Source organism: Lissotriton helveticus, chromosome 2_2 (genome assembly GCF_964261635.1).
Source record: "Lissotriton helveticus chromosome 2_2, aLisHel1.1, whole genome shotgun sequence".
Lineage (NCBI taxonomy): Eukaryota > Metazoa > Chordata > Amphibia > Caudata > Salamandridae > Lissotriton > Lissotriton helveticus.
The window spans coordinates 277868702-277888242 of NC_136060.1; the positions used below are offsets into that span (position 1 = coordinate 277868702).

Here is a 19541-nt window from a genome sequence, read left to right on the forward strand (position 1 = left end):
TCACAGTACAGATGTTCACCTGCGCAAAGTAACCACTATTATATAAGGCACGTCCGTCCCAGAAAATAGGTCCTTTTTTTATAAATTTTGGTTCAGTGGTGGATGTGGGAAGGGGGTGTAAATGAGTAACTGATGCAGTGCCATGTCACACCCACGATAGCTCTATGCGGAAGGAATACCTGGATCCAATAATACCGTTCCACACACACGCAGGTACAATACTGTGGCAGTCGCACATACTCCTCAGCATAAACAGTTGGTCAAAATCTGGGCGTTTATTGGGATAATAGAATCCGCACCATGGTTAGGTTTTTAGTCATATAGCCGAATTACAAACAAATGTATCCTTAGCTAAGCCTTTTCCCACATTCCCTTCTTTGTCCAATAGTACTTCAACTTATACAGTTTGCATGTGGCTAATATTACAAGTAAACTCAACAGAAAAACAAAAAACAAAACACTTAACAAGTGACCCTATGATACAGCGTACAATACAAACGGAAGGTGAACTGTTACTTTAGGTAGAATGTCTCCGTGTGAAATTCAGCTCCATGTTTCTCACAGGTCAACTTTACTATTTTTTCAATTAATTTGTTAGTTCGAATAAAAACACTAATTTCGAAGTTAGCTCCTTCAAGATCGGAATTCGCTCCAGAATTAATATTCTTGAATGTCACTTAAAGCACATTTATATAGAATGACCTTCCATTTGTGCCTCTTCGATTTAAAGAATGGAGAAATCCGCACATTGTGTCCTGAAGAAAATGATGACGTCACATTTGTGAGTGAATTTGCCACCAAACTCTAGGGGCCGATTCACAATACATCCAAGCATCTCTATTTTGTGCACAAAATGAGGCATGTCCTGTTATGAATGGCGGCTCTTGATTGTAAAAATATGCAAGTAGCTGGATCTTCCTCAGACCCTAATTTAGGGCATGAAGTGGAAACACAGGGAGGGATCTAAATAACCAGGTAGGTGGCTGCAAGCAAAGTAATAAACACCAACACAGTTGTAAGTTTGACGGTCTTCTCAACCCATTGCCAACCGTTCTATCCACACCATGGGGCCAACTACATTATAGTTTAAAAAAAAAGTTGGAGTACATATTGAAAATGAAAAGCACATGCATTCTGACATTTACTGATAGTGATAGAATGAAAATAAACCACTGAGTATTTCCTTCTTCTTTTGTAGTTTTCTTTCTTTCCATTTCGTTATAATTGTCATTATCATTAATTATTATAACTGTTATTATCATTTATAATGTTCTTTTCCTTGAAAATCCAGTAAAAATGATTTGAAAACAACAAAAATACATGACAAATGCACAACTCATTATGACTGCATGAAGGGCCGGTAATATGCAAGCAAGTTTAAGGCAGTGGGAGTACATCTGGAAACTTACAAACTTTCTTTGAATTCCTGCTTTACCACTTTAGGCTGTCATGTGCCAACAGTTCAGGCATGGGTTTTGAAAAGGCACCAAGACGCTATCAGCTCGGCACTGGCTGCAATGTACTCAACAGTATTTTTGCATAGATTTTTTTTTAAGTACCTCCATGGGTTTAGAATGTGCGGTCTCCCTTTCTGGAAAGGGTTGAGGAACAGTCAATGCCACAGAGGTGCAAGGAGCGCACTGCACCACCGTTATTGGACTTCTTGTCATAATAACCCGGATGCTAGGAGGTTAATATTTCCGGGTTTGGGTTTAGGGCACCCTGCACTCTTTCTACGCCATTGATTTTGGTAGCTTGCAAGCTTGCACACTCCATCCACATGCCTGCATATTAAGCTGTTGCTTATCTTCAGTGCATGCAGACTTGGACACAGATTAGGGAGCAACTTTATTACTGCGCACAGATTAAACAAATGAGAAAAGGAATAGTGATTGTGAACGCCCAGAAATGTGTAAATCAACGGAAATTCAGACGAGTGTATATCATTCTCAGATTTCTTCATTGTTTTCTGTGAATCCCTTCCTTGGAAATGCCACATTCAAAGGTGTGCACCGTTATCCTTAAAAAGGTTTGTCAATGTCAACTATCTTCCTATTTCACTATATACCGCCACAAACAGAAAACAATGGCTTCCCCACGTTACTATATTAATAAAAATCCATGCAATAGTAAAAGAGAAGCCTCACGCCAGGGCATAGCAAAGAAGGTACGGCAATACTTCTCTATACAAATACGAAACAATCAATGAGTCCGATAGAAGGACAAGAACATTTAAATTAGTCAGGCTGATGTGTTTACCATCTCACTGGAGAAACCCACCTAGACAATCAAACACGTAAATTAGCAACGTGTACTTCCTTATCGGTTGTGATTGTTTTGTCACAGCCCCGATATTGTTACAAATATTATTTTAGAAAACTAAGTTAAATTGCACTGCTTATTTTGGAAAATTAAATGATTTAATATAAATTATAGCACCCAGTCCAGCAAGGATGCAAATGCATGAGCTGAATTATTTTAGTACTAGATTTTGCTTTCAACTGAGCAATACACCACCACAATTTAAATGTTTTATCTGTCAAAGTTTAAGAGACACACGAGAAAACAACTCTTATATCCCTTTAAACAGTAATTACATTGGTGCACTGCTTGTTAAAGTGATTTGATAGCGCAGACATCACCATAACAGTATAGTCAAATTTCTTTTTGTTTTTGCTTTGACTTTTGTGCACTACAAATACAGCAACGACTGGTCCATGACTGAGTGCAAACATCTACCGCAGCCAAGGATAGTTCTCCAAGGCCCCCATAGTGTGATGATACTCATAATGTATTCTCCATGGTCAAGAGCAGATTGAACAATAAATTGGAATTTTTGATTTGATGATTCCAAGTGTTTCCTGTTAAGACAAAACCATATTGTACGATTAAGTGAAATAATGTAAAACATCGATACTGAGACATGTTAATACTTTTCTAGACAATATTTCACCTAAAAGCTCAATGGGAAATAAAATAGGCTGTTTATCATGGCTAGGCTGTCGTGTACTTTCACAGACAGACTGAAATCACACATGGAAACCACCAGTGGCTTCTTCCCTTTTGTCCGGGCCTATCGACCCAGGCTACTATGTTTACTTGCTATTTCCAATGGAAGTCTTTCTTCCAAACCTCCAAGCAAACACAGGAAGGATGGTGTCGCCAAGTTGTCATGTAGAACTACAACTACGCTATTATTCATTTATGTCATTATAGCTACATGTAATTCAGATAGAGAGGGGAAGTAAATCAATACACTGTAAATTAAAGCTAAACAAAGAGTGAGTTGCAGTCCGGAACATTTTTGAATACCATCATCGTTCAAATTTCAAATATGCTTCAGCCATATTCCACTTTAAGGATGAATAAAAGAAACAGTTGTTTATCAATGACACAAATAACCACATCTGTGATCAGTCACGCAAGCATGGGTTGTTTCCAGAGTATTGCACGTCAGCAGGGTCAACTGAACCTTTTTGTCTTCACTCCCCTTCCTTTGCCGAACCCGTGTTTGTTGACTTTACCACTGCTAACAGGTACTAAAATGCTTCTGGTCTCTCCTTCAAATATGATAAAATAGAGCTATACCTGATTGGCACATTTACTTTACTTGTAAGCTCCTAGTAAAGTGGTACTACCTGTACCCCAAACATGTGCATTAAATGCTACTATTGGGCCTCACTCACTCACTGTGCCACCCACTAAAATACCACTTTAAAACACGTATTAGGTCTGCCACTACAGCAGGTAGTGCAGTTTTAAACTGCACTTTCGATATGGCAAAAGGTAAACTTTTTTGCCAGGTCTAAAACGCTTTTTTTAATATTCATAAGTCACCCCTAAGTTAGGCCCTAAGGCTCATAGGGCATAGTGAATGGTGTGAGAAAGTGCCATCTTTCTTGCATTGGTATGCCCCAACTTTTTGCTGAATTGCTGATGTGCTTTGACTGAGTGTGCCCTGGGCTCCTGCCAATCAGGTGCCCAGGGCCTATGTTCCGTCGCTAAAACTGTATTGAAGCTGAAACCCAATTGGCATCTCTGGCCACATGTCAGCCCCTGGTAAATGGCACCCTAGGTACCCAGGGCATTGTGACCAGGGAAGACTCCTAAGGGCTGCAGCACTTATTGTGCCACCCTTATGGGCCCTGCACCCTGCCACCCACACCCTGCCTTTGCAGACTGAGTGGCCTGGTGAAGAATTAAACAAAGTCTCGACATGGCACACATCCCTGTGTGTCATGACCACACACCCACTGCCCTGGCTTACATCAATCACCCCTCTAGCTGGGTGCCCTATGCCAGTGGTGTGGGCACAGGTGCATGAGCTCTGTGCCCCTACAGTACCCAGGGCCATTCCTGGGCACTGTAAGTGCAGTGATGCGATTAAGAGTATAAGGTGCTGGGAGGTTGTCAGTACATACTCCACAGCACCATAATGGCTACACTGAAGACTGACAAGTTTGATATCAAACTACTCAGCACATTAAAAAAAACACACTGGCATCAGTGTGGGTTTAATGTAAAATGCACTACAGAGGGCATCTTAGAGATGCCCCCTGCAACCTAACCTACAACCCACGTCTGGTCTGAGAGGCTGCCTGGGCTGCCACACAGCAGACATGTTCCTGGACCCCTGGTTGGAGAGCCCCCCGCTCTCCTGGGCCTGCAAAAATGCACATCCTGGGCGAGGTGCTAGGCCTCCTCCCCCAGGATGGGCAGGGGGAAGCTTCAAAGGCATACCGCCTTTGTGAGCTTCTCCAGACCACTTGCTGTACTCTGCAACTGGCCCCCACCGGTTCTGACCCCCACTCTGGAGGGAAGACTAGCGGGAAAACCTACGCTAGGAAAGGGGGTGTGCCAGCCTGTGCCAACTCCACCCCTCAGGTGGAAGAAGCGTGGTGAAGCACAACTCCGGGCTCCGGCGGCCATCTTGTAGATGGGGAGCTCTGCCCAATTAGAGAAAGGCTCCTGCACACCTCCCACAGGAGAGGAGCAGGATAGGGGGTGTACTCACCCCAGGACAGAGACCTACTGGTCCCTGCCCTTCCCCTACCTATAACGCCTCTAAATGTAGTATTTAGGGGCACCCCGAACCTTCCTTCCTCAGATCCCGATTTCGAAATAAGAAAGAAGACCAAGAAGAAGGAGACCTGCCGCGCAGCTGCTAACAAGAGGACGACACCAACTGATTTGGCCCCAGCCCTACAGGCCTGTTGATCCTTGAACCTGCTCCTGCTAAAGTCCAGCGTCTCTGCGGACAGCAACCTCAAGAACGTCGGAGGACCTGCCTGCCTTGACCTTCTTAGAGACTGGGACTCCCACGAGCAGTGGATCTGCTCAAACAGCAATACCTCTGGGCCAGCCAGGAACTGCGAATCCAGCCTACTCTACACCCGCTGAACCCGGCCTGTGCCTGAGTGGACAAAGACCCTGAGGTCGTCCCCCGGCAAGTCTGACCTGGAATCCAGTGCCCAAGGACCCGCCTCGACGTCTCGGATGACGCCTGCAGCCTCAGAACCAGGGACCCCTCCAACCGCGACCAGCAGAGGGTAAGATTTCCCGACGTCCAAAGACACCCCTGCACCCGGCGCCTGCCGGCCTCCTGTACCCAACTCCGGGGTGCCTACCTACCCTCCAAGATCCTAACTTACCCCTCGAAGTGTTGGTCGCTCCAGAAGATCCTCCATCTCCGAGCCTGCAGCCTTTGTTCCCTTTTCAAGATCTCGATTGAATAACATTGAGCGCCCGACGGCTCAAAAGCACCCTGCACCCAGCCGCCCGAGTGCCCCTGGCAGTGCAATCTTTGACCTATCCTACTGCCCCATTTGCCCTGAGCAAGTGACCAGGAGCCCAGCTCCCACAGCCTCGTGGCCTGCTAGCCAGCAGCCACCAACCGAAGGCCCCCTGCCTCTCATCAGATAACATTGGGCTTACCTACCTCTGCACCAGGCTGCCCCTGTCCCGCTGAGGGTCTACCAACTGTACCTACCTGACCCTGGGAGACCCCCGAGTCTATGCCCAGAACCTTAACTCTGCCAGTCGAGTACTTACCTAAAAGCCGATAACTCACTTTTCTTCCATAGGCTAACATTGACTGGTTTTCACTTGGAAATTCTTCTAAGTGTGGAGTTTTGGAACTTAAAAATATTCACCTAAAATCAGCCAAACAACGAATTCCGATGTACTCACCTGCTATCAGGAGAGACCTCAGTGCTGCACCTTTTAGCCCAGCACGAACCCTGAATAGTAATTTTAACCGTACTTACCAGTAACCTGTGTTTTCTTCCATAGGAAACCATTGACTGTATTTCTGTGAAATTTCTTCTAAGTGTCGATTTTTGCAAACTACAAATATTCTTTAAAAATCGTACCAACTACCAAAACATAAATACTTACCTGTTTTAGATAGAGGTCCCAGTGCTGAACCTAGGAGTCCAGTACTGGATTACAAAAGTAACGTGAACATACTTTACCTGCAAATTGGATTTTCCTCCGTAGGAAACAATTGACTGTTTTTCTGTGAAATTTCTTCTAAGTGTCGATTTTTGCAAACTACAAATATTCTTTAAAAATCGTATCAACTCCCAGAACGTAATTACTTACCTGTTTTAGATAGAGGTGCCAGTACTGAACCTAGGAGTCCAGTTCTGGATTACAAAAGTATCGTGAACATACTTTACCTGCAAATTGAATTTCCTTCCATAGGACAACATTGGTAATTTCAACTGAAAAAGTTTCTGTCAACTTTTAAAATACAATATTATTCCTTAAAAATCACTACTGTAACCAAAACGCTTTTACTTAACTGTTTACAGCTCATGTCCCGCGACTGAATCTAGGATCCAGTCCTATGGTTAGGAAAGTAATCTACAAAGCAACTAATTGCATTCAACTAGAAATTCCCATTAAGCTCAATGTTGCTTTGTGTTTGAAATTGTGTTGCCTATTGCAACAAACTGTAACTATTGCATTCACGAAGTCTTTTGCCTATTTGAAAAGCATTTAACTAAAGTAACTCACTCTGAGAAAGTATATTTTGCTACCTTGTTGGTTCTAAAATAAAGCAACTATATCTTTTGATTCAAAACAATTGGCCTAGAGTTCAGTTCTTGAGTGATTGAGACCATTTGCTGACTGAGTGTGTATAACAAATGCTTTACACTGTCCTCTGATACTGCCTTACTGCTCGACTAAGCTACCACTTTAGAGAGTAAGGTTATATCTAACTTTAGCCTCTGCCAAACCTCTGGGGACTCTAAACACACTGTACCTTACTTTGGTCCAGTATATATAGAGCCACTTTCTTACACATGGTATTTATAAAGCAGGACATGTGGGTTTGTTTTACATGTCATGGTAGTGAAAAACTCCTGTAGTCATTTTTCACTACTGTCAGGCCTATCTCTCTCATTGACTAACACTGGGTCACTTTACTACATTTAATACGTGCTAATTTTGGATTGGGAGCAGATGAAGATATGATGTTTAGACTCAAATTAATTTTAATTTAAAATCCTCTTTAATGGTGAAGTCAGAATCTAATGAACTTTTGCTTGAGTCTGTACGATCGGAGGAACAACGTGGATTCGTCAAACAAGTCGGCGAAGGGATTAAAATGAAAACAAACCCTAAAAATGTCAGAATTAATTCACTATACGATGATCAGCTTCAGTAATGTATTTAGACAGTCAGTGTTATTGTTTGTTGTGGGCCACTGTGTAGCGTAATGTGGGGGATAGGGACAGCTCCGATAAGTCCATTGCATTGTGGGAGATGCAGTATCTCGAGTTGATAATACCACTGTAATTAGCATCGATGGCGGGAAAAGACGGCCAATCAGGAAGTAGGTCCGAGGTTAATGAAGGTTAAATAGGGGAGTGACAGAGGTGGCGATAAATCACTTTTCGAGAAAGAAGAACAGGATTGATTGTTTTTAAACATTTATGGCAGGTACGGAATGAACAGTATTAAGGCAGGGCGAGGTTAATGGAGTGATTGTTTTCTGCAACGGGAAAGTGAACATATGCTAAAAGTAAAGATACCTGATTTGTAATTCACAAACTAAGTGAGAGGAAACAACGTGCCTGCACTAGATGGTTTCAAGGAAGGATTTAGGGAGTTTGAAGAGGGTGAGGGGAGGAGGTAAAGGGTTCGAGTGAGCTGATGATATAACGGCCAGCACGCAGGTTGGGAGAAGAAAGAGTGTAGATTGGTTTGTAGTACTAGAGTGATTAAATGGCTAAAGAGTGATGTTAAATGGGCTTATTTCAGGAACGATACTATGATTTGGAGAGAACTTATCGCGGGGGCATATGATAGTTACACCGTCATATGTTATATAACAAACAAAAAAGAAAGGGTAATTAGCCTGCAAATTAACATCTATTTCTGGACAGGAAAGTAATGGTCATTGTTCTTATTGTTGTTTTCTAGAGTGACCCCTGAAGAAGGGCGCGTGTAACCCGAAATGCATTGGGTAATTTTAATAAACACACTGCCTTGGACGAATCCTGCACTAGTCTTGTTTTTGCTAGAGGTCCGGATGGACACAGCGTGAATAATAGAAATTTGGAAAATGGCATACTTTTCCAAGTGCAGAGTCAAGGAGAAAGTTGAAACAAAAAAGAAGTCTTAAAATGATGGTAAAATATGATGAATAAGGAAGAAAGTAAGGTTGGAAATGGAGCACAAATGATTGCAATGTCTGCGCGATTGGCAGTGCAATTGATTGGGGTGACAGGTGGCCGCCATCCCTTGAAGTTGAAGTCAGATTTTAAGCCGCAATTCTGAAAATGCCACTTTTAGAAAGTATTCAGAAAAGGGGGTGGTGATGAACAGAGTGTCTGAATTAAGCAGACCACTCTTACCCAGTCCAAAGATCAGGGCTTGATCCATCACCGTTATTTATCTCACTGCCCCATCCCAGCTCAGAACCTGGCTATATGCAAATTAGTCTGTCCCTGGCCCAGTGCATCATGGGAACAGGGCAGACCAAACTACCAAGCCAATTCTTCACTAGAAAGGAGACAAGCTACCGGGGACCGGTTTCTGGCATTTCAGCCTCTTCGGCCTGGCTTGCTTGAATCCTGATGGAGCAGTGAGAAAGGGACTCATGTCTGAGTATACCCTGCCACACCTATAGTGGCCAAAAACGATTCAGAAAAGGGGGTGGTGATGAACAGAGTGTCTGAATTAAGCAGACCACTCTTACCCAGTCCAAAGATCAGGGCTTGATCCATCACCGTTCTTTATCTCACTGCCCCATCCCAGCTCAGAACCTGGCTATATGCAAATTAGTCTGTCCCTGGCCCAGTGCATCATGGGAACAGGGCAGACCAAACTACCAAGCCAATTCTTCACCAGAAAGGAGACAAGCTACCGGGGACCGGTTTCTGGCATTTCAGCCTCTTCGGCCTGGCTTGCTTGAATCCTGATGGAGCAGTGAGAAAGGGACTCATGTCTGAGTATACCCTGCCACACCTATAGTGGCCAAAAACGATTCAGAAAAGGGGGTGGTGATGAACAGAGTGTCTGAATTAAGCAGACCACTCTTACCCAGTCCAAAGATCAGGGCTTGATCCATCACCGTTATTTATCTCACTGCCCCAACCTGGCTATATGCAAATTAGTCTGTCCCTGGCCCAGTGCATCATGGGAACAGGGCAGACCAAACTACCAAGCCAATTCTTCACCAGAAAGGAGACAAGCTACCGGGGACCGGTTTCTGGCATTTCAGCCTCTTCGGCCTGGCTTGCTTGAATCCTGATGGAGCAGTGTTCATCACCACCCCCTTTTCTGAATAATTTTGTCCACCATAAGCGTGGAAGGGTATACTCAGATGTGAGTCCCTTGCTCATTGCACCATCAGGATTCAAGCAAGCCGGGCCGACGAGGCTGAAATGCCAGAAACCGGTCCCCGGTAGCTTGTTTCCTTCCCAGTATAAGAATTGGCTTGGTAGTTTGGTTTGCCCTGTTCCCATCATGCACTGGGACAGGAACAGACTAATTTGCATATAGCCAAGTTCTGAGCTGGGATGGTGCAGTGAGCTAAAAAACGGTGATGGATCAACCCCTGATCTTTGGACTGGGTAAGAGTGGTCTGCTTAATTCGGGCACTCTGTTCATCACCACCCCCTTTTCTGAATACTTTTAGAAAGTAGGCATTTTCTTTTCTTAACCGTTTGTGCCTTCTCATAGTATCCTGGATGACATGACTGAATGGCTTTGCTGTTTGGGTTTGTGTATTCCTGCCAGACAGTGACACAAAGGGTGACAGCGGCACTGAGGTCTGGAAAGAAAGGATGGCCCATCTTGCCCGGATGGCTGGGAGCAGAGGTGCCTGCCCCACTTAAACTCCAAAGGGCTTGCTTCAGCACACACAAAGGACACAGACACCAGCCTTTTGTCACCTCAGGGTGTTCCCCCTCACCCACACAAAGGATGGCACCAGATGTAAATATTGGGCATCCATAGTCCCTCATCTGTACTTGTGGACATTACAGAAGAATAACTATCATGCCCCTGGAGAACTGCCCTGCTGCTTGAATTGCCTTGCTCTCGGAGGAGGAAGATAGGACATGGTTCCTTTATACAAGGTTGACCTTAGTGACGCCAAGGGCCAGTTGGCTGACTTTTGTCGGAGCTACAGGGACACAACAACCTCCACAGGCCTCCCTGTAACTGCCCAATCTGACCTGCCGCACTGGACCTGCCTAAGCCTGCAACTGGACCTGCCTGAGCCCTGCTGGCCTCTGCTGAGTGATTTCCGATCCCAGAGAGGTGCCTCCCCCTGTCCTTAACCCTTGGCTGGCATCGGCTGAGTTGCTCCTGTGAAGAAAGGGGGAATCCTGAAGTTTTGGGCACTTTGTGACCAACAGATCCATTAGTGCTGAGAACCTGCCGCCCGTGAAGGTCTACTGCACCTAACTCTTCGCGATACTGCGACCACCAGTTACGACCGGCAAAGCAGCATCTGCATTTCACGTTAGAGCAACAACCATCCATGACGTTTTCCCTGCTCCTAATGGACGAAACTCATCGTGCTAGACTTTGAGAAGCTAACATTGTCAGAAGGATTAACCTGATCCCTGTATCCAGCCCATGCTCCATTGTGGCCAACCTGAGCTTGTGAGTTTCCCCCAGTATATCACAACCAGATGACCGCGAGTGATGCTTTGTGTTTTAGGTGCTATATCTACCTACCTAAAACTTTGAAATTGCATATCTCTGGTTCCACTGATTTCATTTTTGTCACTTTGGTCTCGTTTTATTTATTAAAATTTACTCTACTTTTCTAAATGGGTTTGGGATATTTCTTATGTTGCGTTTACCTTTCTATGCTTAGCATTTAATGTGCTGCATGGGCATGGCAGTAATAAACAATTAAATATGCATTGAGGGGATTAGCACCACTCCTTTACTGTAGGTAGCTGGACATGCTTGGTGGTGCTGCATGTCTGTCTCAATGGTTTCCTTGCGTCCAATCAAGTTAAGAACTTAGGACCAGATGTACTAACATTAGGAACTGTGATTTCCAAATTGCGATTCTTATTGAATCGATATTTGGAAATCGCAATTCCTAATATATTAAAGTGTTAAATGTAATTTAGGGTTTGCGAATGTGTTGTAAATCGACTTACCTCATGAATATTAGTGGAGGTAGGTTGCAATTTGCGACCCACAAGGAATCGCAGCCATCAAAGGTCACCAGGTCTGTTATTGCTTTTTAATAAGGCAGACTCTTTTTTTATGCAGTCTGTTTCCATTAAACCCTGTTTAAAAAGAAAAGTTTCTTTCCTTTTTAAGTTTAAGAGGCAGTGGTCCCGTAGACCACTGCCCACTCTTAAAACAATTTTTTTTTCATTCACAAAGAGAATCTCTTACCATTTGCAAACTATGGAATTGATCACATGCGGTTTGGAGCGAAACAGACCGCTTGTCGTTTGCGGTCCAAACCGGATCTACTGCTGCAGTCCGACCAGCGCATTACGATGCGTGTGGTCGGAGGCAGCAATCGGAGGGACTGACCGACCCAATCCGTTGGTCGGTCAGAAAGGCCTCATAATTCCTTAAGGACGGCATTTCCACCGTCGGGATTATGAGGTTGGTTTCCGTCAGCCTTTCCATGTCGGCCTTTTCTACATGGAAAGGCTGCCGAAAAGCGGCATTGGGGCCCCTAGTATGGTCCCCTTCCTTCTGGCCCTCAGCATCTGGGCTCCCCCTGAACATCCCTGCACCGTGTGACAGGCACCTCCACACGGTGCAGGGATGTTCTCACAAACTCCTATTTCTCAATAGGAGCTTGTGCTGCTGGCGGTTTCTGCCCGGTGCACAAGCTCCCATTGAGAAATGAGAGTTTCCGACCACACCATGTGCGGACGAATCCAAATAATGCGGCCGGAACCGCCGACCTGAGTTCGGTCGGTTGCCAATCCGCGATCATAATGAGGGCGTATATGTTTGCAGTCGGTAAAAACATGAATACATACCAAACCGATTCGGTTTTTGGAAGGGCAGCGTTCCAAATACCGAATTGGATTTGAGACGCAAACACTAATTGCAATATGGTAACAAATCACTGTATCGTAAATTGCTGTTTGTACATATAAAAATACATTTTTGAGGTCATAAATAGATTCTCCGAATCAACCCGTTTCCTATTTCAAAAATGCAAGTTTCTACTGGCCCCTAATTCTTCGGTGTCTCTGAAAATAACCAATTTATAGAAAAGTCACAAAAGCAACATACAATTACCGAACTGAAGGCACAGATCCCAGAAAATCAGAAGATGGGTCTGGAAGGGGGTTTCAGACTCCAAACATGAAATAGAATCCCCATATCTCTCTGTGACAGGGGCAGTTTCTCCATTAGGGCTGTGGGGCAGCGCCCCTCTGAAAATTCCTACACATTTACATTAAAAAATATAAAATCGATCGATTTATTTAGAGATACGATCATATCACTAAATAAATTGATGTATTTAAGTCTGGGTTGTCAGTTTCAGGTTGCCTGCCCCACCACGCTCTGAAGCAGGAGTCGGATGACAGACGTGATGCACAACGCAGGGCTTTCTGTTTTAAAGCCCTTCATTGCCATTGGGGTCTCTGGCAGTATGCAGACTTTAGGCCAGTGACTTAATAATCTCAGGGTTTCAGGCGTAGGAGACTTCATCACTGCATGATTTCAGATGTCCATCATTCAAAGACATAAATCCCACTCTTTGCTCATACGCGAGAGTGGATGCAACCACTTCTGATACGGTGCCTTGTTTTCTGTAATAGTAAGTGTTTGCAAGCCAATGCTGTGCTCTGTATATTGTGCCAAGACCCCCCATCACTCTAACTTCCCAACTGTGACACCCCTGGCCCTTGCTGCACATTGCTCGATCCTTTATAAGTGGAGTTGCGGTATTTGCTCCCTTGTGAAATGGTTCCAAATTAGGAGAAGGGTTTGCTCTTGTTCCCTAAAATGAATCCAAATATCTGAGTCAATCCCAAAGCGAGAGATATGTGCTTACTGTGTAACATGTGCTTACAGTGGCCAGTTCTCCGATGTATGGCATTAGAAATGGCCATGTGTACATGCCTTTAAGTTAACACTGATGCTAAAAACATGGATTGACTTGCAAACAATGAATGTTAAAAACGCCAAGTAATGCATTTTCAGCGATTTAGTTCCTCTCTTATTTTACATGCTTTACTTAATCTTGCATTCCCCACGAGTTAGCTATGTTATAAAGTTGTTTATCTATGCATACGTTGAAGCTTTGAGCAATGCCGGGTGTTTGAGGGGCTTTGATTGAGCGCTCAGGCGCTAATGCTAAAGCCAAACAAGAGTCCCTTTTAAGTGGGTTGGCCTCTCTGCTGAGCACACAGAACAATGCTTGTGTATTCCCTTTGCAACTGAAATTCTGTGGATATGTGTGCGAAGGGGGTACACTGATGTGAAAATATTTGCAAGACAAAAGTAAGAGAAATTAAAGTCTTTAAATTTGAGGGAGTGCAGTGCATGTTGGGGGTGGTGAAGTGACAGAGATGCAAGGAAGGGCATTCGGGGAACAGTGAAAAGAGGATGCTGAAGAGGAAAGAGAGGGGGTTGAAGATGTGCAGATGGAAAAGATGTGCAGAGAAAAAGAGGATACATATCTAACATAAAGCACAAATAATTGAAGGCCAAAACTCCTTCCACAGGCCTCAATGCTATTTAATTCACAGACTAACTATTTCAGAATTTAAACATTTCCAATGGTAATTATTTGTAAGAAATCATTGTTGTTACTCATTTATCGTAAACAGCTAACACCCAGTGACAAAGCCAATCATACTGACAGGCTTTAGGCGTATGTCAGTTGCTGTGCCATTTATCTAGATAAAATTACATCTCAGAGAGAAACCAAAATACCAGTCTGATGGCACATTATGGGAATCAAAAAATATATTTGGCATGTTCCTTTATGGAGAGCGTCCACTTTTTTTAATCTCACTTAAAGACTTGTCTGCACATATTTCTATATGACTGTGGGTGCTTATCGAAGACTGGTTAGAGCATATTTTTCCACATTTATTGCTTCATGCAGTGCAAGACACTGGGCAAGCATACATTTTAGAATCAATCATTTTTATTGTGTGGTGATCAATGCAGAATACACAGCTCAGCTGCCTACCTCCAGGCGCCGGCAGAGCGAGACCTAGAGAGCAATACACAGTGCATAAGGTCTACATCCCGGGGGACGACCTCACAATAATGCAAATCTCAATGGCAGTTCAAGGCACCGCGACCAAGAGACCACTTTTAAATACACAAGAAACAACAGAAAATAAACCCTCCCCTCCCCCACCGCCCTACGCATCAGTTCAGGACCTCCCCACTACCAACCCCACTATGAACTACTGGATGTTACTTGTCATGTCAGGCAACCTCTGTACCAGGTGGGTCCAAGGGTATAAGCCGTAAAATCTGCAGGTATTTCGGACATGTTACTTCCCTCAGGTCTTTCGAAAGGAGTTGTAAAAAGGGGCCTCATAATTTTGCATATTCCTTGCCTCGGCCATCTACAGTAAGAGAAAGACGTTCCAATGCCAATAAATGCCAACGTTTTTGTATCCAATCTCGCGGGTCCGGGACTGACTGAGATCCCCATTGTCCTAAGAGCACTTGCCTTGCAGCCAACAGTGCCAGGACTACCTGCTTACCCCTCAAGGACTTCAGTGGAAAGGACCCAGGGTGGGGTAGTCCCAGAAGGGTATGTTCAGGCGCTCGTGGCAATGTAATCTGAAATGCTGCATCGATGTCATCAAGAATCGCTGCCTAATAACGCACCAACTTCGGACAGTGCCACAGCAAGTGTACTAGGGTACCAGTGCCACCAAACCCCACCAGCAGAGGTGTGATTTGGACTTATCCCAAGACTTAATGCGCACTGGAGTGTAATACCAGTAATGGACCACTTTATAGGCTGATTCCGCACCCGCTGTATTGGAAGAAGTATGGTGTGTACGATAAAAAATGTGTTACCACTCCTTTAATGTAAGAGGTCTCCCCAACTCAGTCTCCCATTTAACTTACGCCTTTGAGCGATGTTTCTTAGGGCGTGTAGTGATCATAGTATATAATTCAGATATGAGTTTACGATCATCTTTTTGACATATTAGCCATCTTTCAAAGGCCATCATGCAAGCATACATTTTAAAGGGATAACGTTGTCATGCAGAACAATTTACACATTACAGTAACTGTTGAACAAATTCATGAAAGAAGATATCGGGCAGTTTTTAATGTGTTTAATATTTCATGGCTATACGTTCCCACTGCTTAATAAGCCTTGCTTTATCGCTACATTCATTTGCTTTGAAATGCACCTTTTGCCAATCTTTTTTTCATATTTTTCTCAGGAGAGGGACTCCTCTTGGATCCCAGGTTTGTCCATTGAACTGGTCTACATTGCTTGCTATATAAAAATCAAGCCCAACATTTACGGCTCACCACTTTCAAATGTCACCAGCCGACACTGCTCTGTGAGTCTGGCAACTATCACACATCTCAAATATGATCATTTTACAAAAAGTTGTCGTTAGAGAAAAGGACTAGACTCCATGAGGTCTTAGGCCTTTAAGGGACAGTCTGTTTTTTTAACAGGACTGGGTTCTTCTGGCATGGCTAGTTCTTTTAAGTTAAAATATATTTCCCTATGGACTCGATCACTGTAATACCACCTCATGCACACCACCCTTCTAACGAATTTGGAACAGATCAAAAACAAATGAAATATGTATGTAATCAAATTTATTCAATACGAAAATAGTTAAAAACATTTCTCCTAAAGTCACTCTATGTAATAATACATTTAAAATACATGACAAATTTATGCATATTGAAACATATAATCTTTAAAATAGTTTGAAAAGACACAGTATATCTAAAAGATTAAAAAACAATATATGAAAGGAAACCAAAGCACAGGGGCCCTATGTATCAGCCTTCAACGTAGTTAATCTGTTCCGTGCTACAGACACAGCTATATCCGGGTATACAGTTATTAGGCTCTGTGTCTTGCTTCAGATTTAACGTAGATAAAAGCGTCAAAGCGTTTCGGTGGAGTAAGATTATTTTCTTCCACCTTCATCAGGACAAAGTATCATAAATTTCCTTCCTCTTTAAATTTATAAATCTAACAGAAAATATATAACACACAATCAGTACATCATAATAAACCTAATAAAGTTTTGTATATAGACAAAACATCGCCCTTTTAAGAATAGTCGTAACTACATTACCCCTTTAAGACGTAAAAGATTGAGGAGTTGTTACGTATATATAGGAGGGGATACGGAAGGGAACATTACTTTGACCGTGCGTGAGAAGGAAGACGAACGCGGTAGCCGCTGGATACGACAGGAGCTATATAGGTAAGGAGGAAGGGGAAACCGGTGGTTACGGGTAGGGCCGATACCGTGGTAGAGAAATAGACCGTAATGAGAGGACACCCACCCTATAGTTAAATACCAGGAAGGCCAGCTCGTGGCTCTCTGCCGGGGGTTATAAGAAAATGGTCGGGAGCTCTTTTGGGTAAATATGGAGCCTACCCGAGTTAGACCACTGTTAGCTCGTAACAACAGTGGGAGGGGGGTAGAAACCGACACCGTTAGTACTCCCCGTTTTTCCATCATGAGTTATCCTACGTGTTAAAAGTAATTTGGCCCATATTGTCTATATATATATCGAGGGGTCATATAAACTAAGATACAGCTAGATAGCCGCAAGAACCCGAGATAGGGAGACACATGTTACAGTGGCACAAGACAGGGGACACACAGAGGGACTCTGGGAACTGTAGTACACGGATCTATAGATCGTATTGTAAGGACCGTGGCCACTAGAGACATCGTACCTAATGGGGTGTTGTTTTGACTATCTAAACAGCCCTGAACTCCTGCCATAAGAAAACGAGAAAAAAGAAAACAACAACAAGAGTGATAACGCTACGCAAAATAATACGTGAATATCAAAAATACTCCAAGTCAGAACATGTCTCATCACTAATAAAAGAGAAATGAGGTAAGCATGGGTGAACTTCAAATGGGATATAAGAGACATACTTGTGAGAATAGAAAATTGATGGTTTATTAAAATATATGTATACATACATTACTTATAGATAGGCCGTGTATGAAGGGAAGAAAAACCACATCAAGGGCCTGGCAGAAGGGTGTAGCGCCACTAACAAGATTTTTAAAGCAGATCAGCGAAATCGAGCAAACAAATTCGAGTGCTACTACGTAATACGTAACAGGTGAGAAATTATAAATGGAAAACTGGCAACAACACGATGAGTCAGTGTCCATCGTTAATCACATGATAAAAAGGGTCTTTACTCTTTCTTACTCCGCAGAAAATATATCTGAACTGAATTTCGTTTTGAAATCATACCGTTGAAATAAGAAGATCCCTTAAAAAAAAAGGTAAATACGTGATTATACGTTTTTATATAATTATTTGTTTTTTAAAATGAGAAAAAAAGAGCCACCCAAAGGGTTGGGAGAAGTGGGATAGAAAGAAATTCTTCATGAAAAGAGGTTCCCCATGAGATAATAACAAAGGAGCAGTCATATTAATCGCCCCAAACTATAATATATTGGGGCTAACAAGAGGGAAATTTGTGAATGTGAGGCTGTGGACACGCATGAATAATAGAATTTGGAACTGCTCAATACAGGTGTATATTATAGATATTAAGTATGATGATTAGTAATCTCTCTGTATTAGAATAGGAAATTGATAAATAATGAGACCCATGAATAAGGAAATTACATAGGTTTTTTTTAAAATCTGTTTTTATTAGGTTTATTATGATGTACTGATTGTGTGTTATATATTTTCTGTTAGATTTATGAATTTAAAGAGGAAGGAAATTTATGATACTTTGTCCTGATGAAGGTGGAAGAAAATAATCTTACTCCACTGAAACGCGTTGACGCTTAGATCTACGTTAAATCTGAAGCAAGACACAGAGCCTAATAACCGTATACCCGGATATAGCGGTGTCTGTAGCACGGAACAGATTAAATACGTTGAGGGCTGATACATAGGGCCCCTGTGCTTTGGTTTCCTTTCATATATTGTTTTTTAGATATACTGTGTCTTTTCAAACTATTTTAAAGATTATATGTTTCAATATGCATACATTTGTCATGTATTTTAAATGTATTATTACATAGAATGACTTTAGGAGAAATGTTTTTAACTATTTTTGTATTGAATAAATTTGATTAGATACATATTTCATTTGTTTTTGATCTGTTCCAAATTCTTTAGAAGGGTGGTGTGCATCAGGTGGTATTATAGTGATAGAGTCCATAGGGAAATATATTTTAACTTAATTGTTACTGGTGCTCTGTCCCTATTTGGACTTTAAAGAGCCCCTCTCCTTGGTGTCAAGGAAAATGGCTAGTTTTTGGTCATCTGGACACAGAGAACTGGCCTGCAATTAGCCATCTACAGTACTTCCTCAGATACAGGCCAGTACCCAGCTGGCAGGTAAGCTTTTTAATTTTGCTTTTATACTACACTGCCCATACCAAGGAACTATGAAATCCTGGTGCGGCAAACTAGAAGACATTTTTAGTAAAACTCTGCACTGAAATGGAAATTAAGAGGAAAATACTAATAAAGAAAAGAAAAAAAAGCATTTATCAGCTGGCATGGATAGTATGAGAGAGACACCAGGGGTGTATCCTGGTTGTAAGCCAGTGCAGTGTATGGGAGTGTTATGTTTGACATTATATCATTTTATAAAAATATTTTCACTTTAATCTCATTATGGATATGTGGTGTTGTATCACAGAGACACATATATGGCCACTGATCATCTCTTAGCTAAGAAAGGCACTCTTAAAGTAAAACTGAGAATTGATTATAACACTGTTCTGACCCTTTGCATGGGATAAGGTAAGCTGAAACATGGGAAATGTTCTGTTAAAAGGTGCATTGATTAGGAGTAGCATCCCTCGATAAGACTCTGTGGGCACTTGTGTGTAATTTAGCTG

General features: G+C 42.7%; 1 protein-coding gene across 2 annotated transcripts in view; it reads right to left on the minus strand.

Annotated features, from left to right (window-relative positions):
• Nucleotides 1-252: 252 nt before the first annotated feature.
• The window catches only part of PACRGL (parkin coregulated like), a 129444-nt gene continuing 110155 nt past the window's right edge, over nt 253-19541 (minus strand). For both annotated transcript variants that reach the window (XM_078678408.1, XM_078678407.1), the window contains exon 8: nt 253-2861. In XM_078678408.1, the coding sequence (XP_078534534.1) occupies nt 2805-2861 (57 nt within the window). In that variant the 3' untranslated portion in view covers nt 253-2804. The remainder of the gene's footprint in view (nt 2862-19541) is intronic.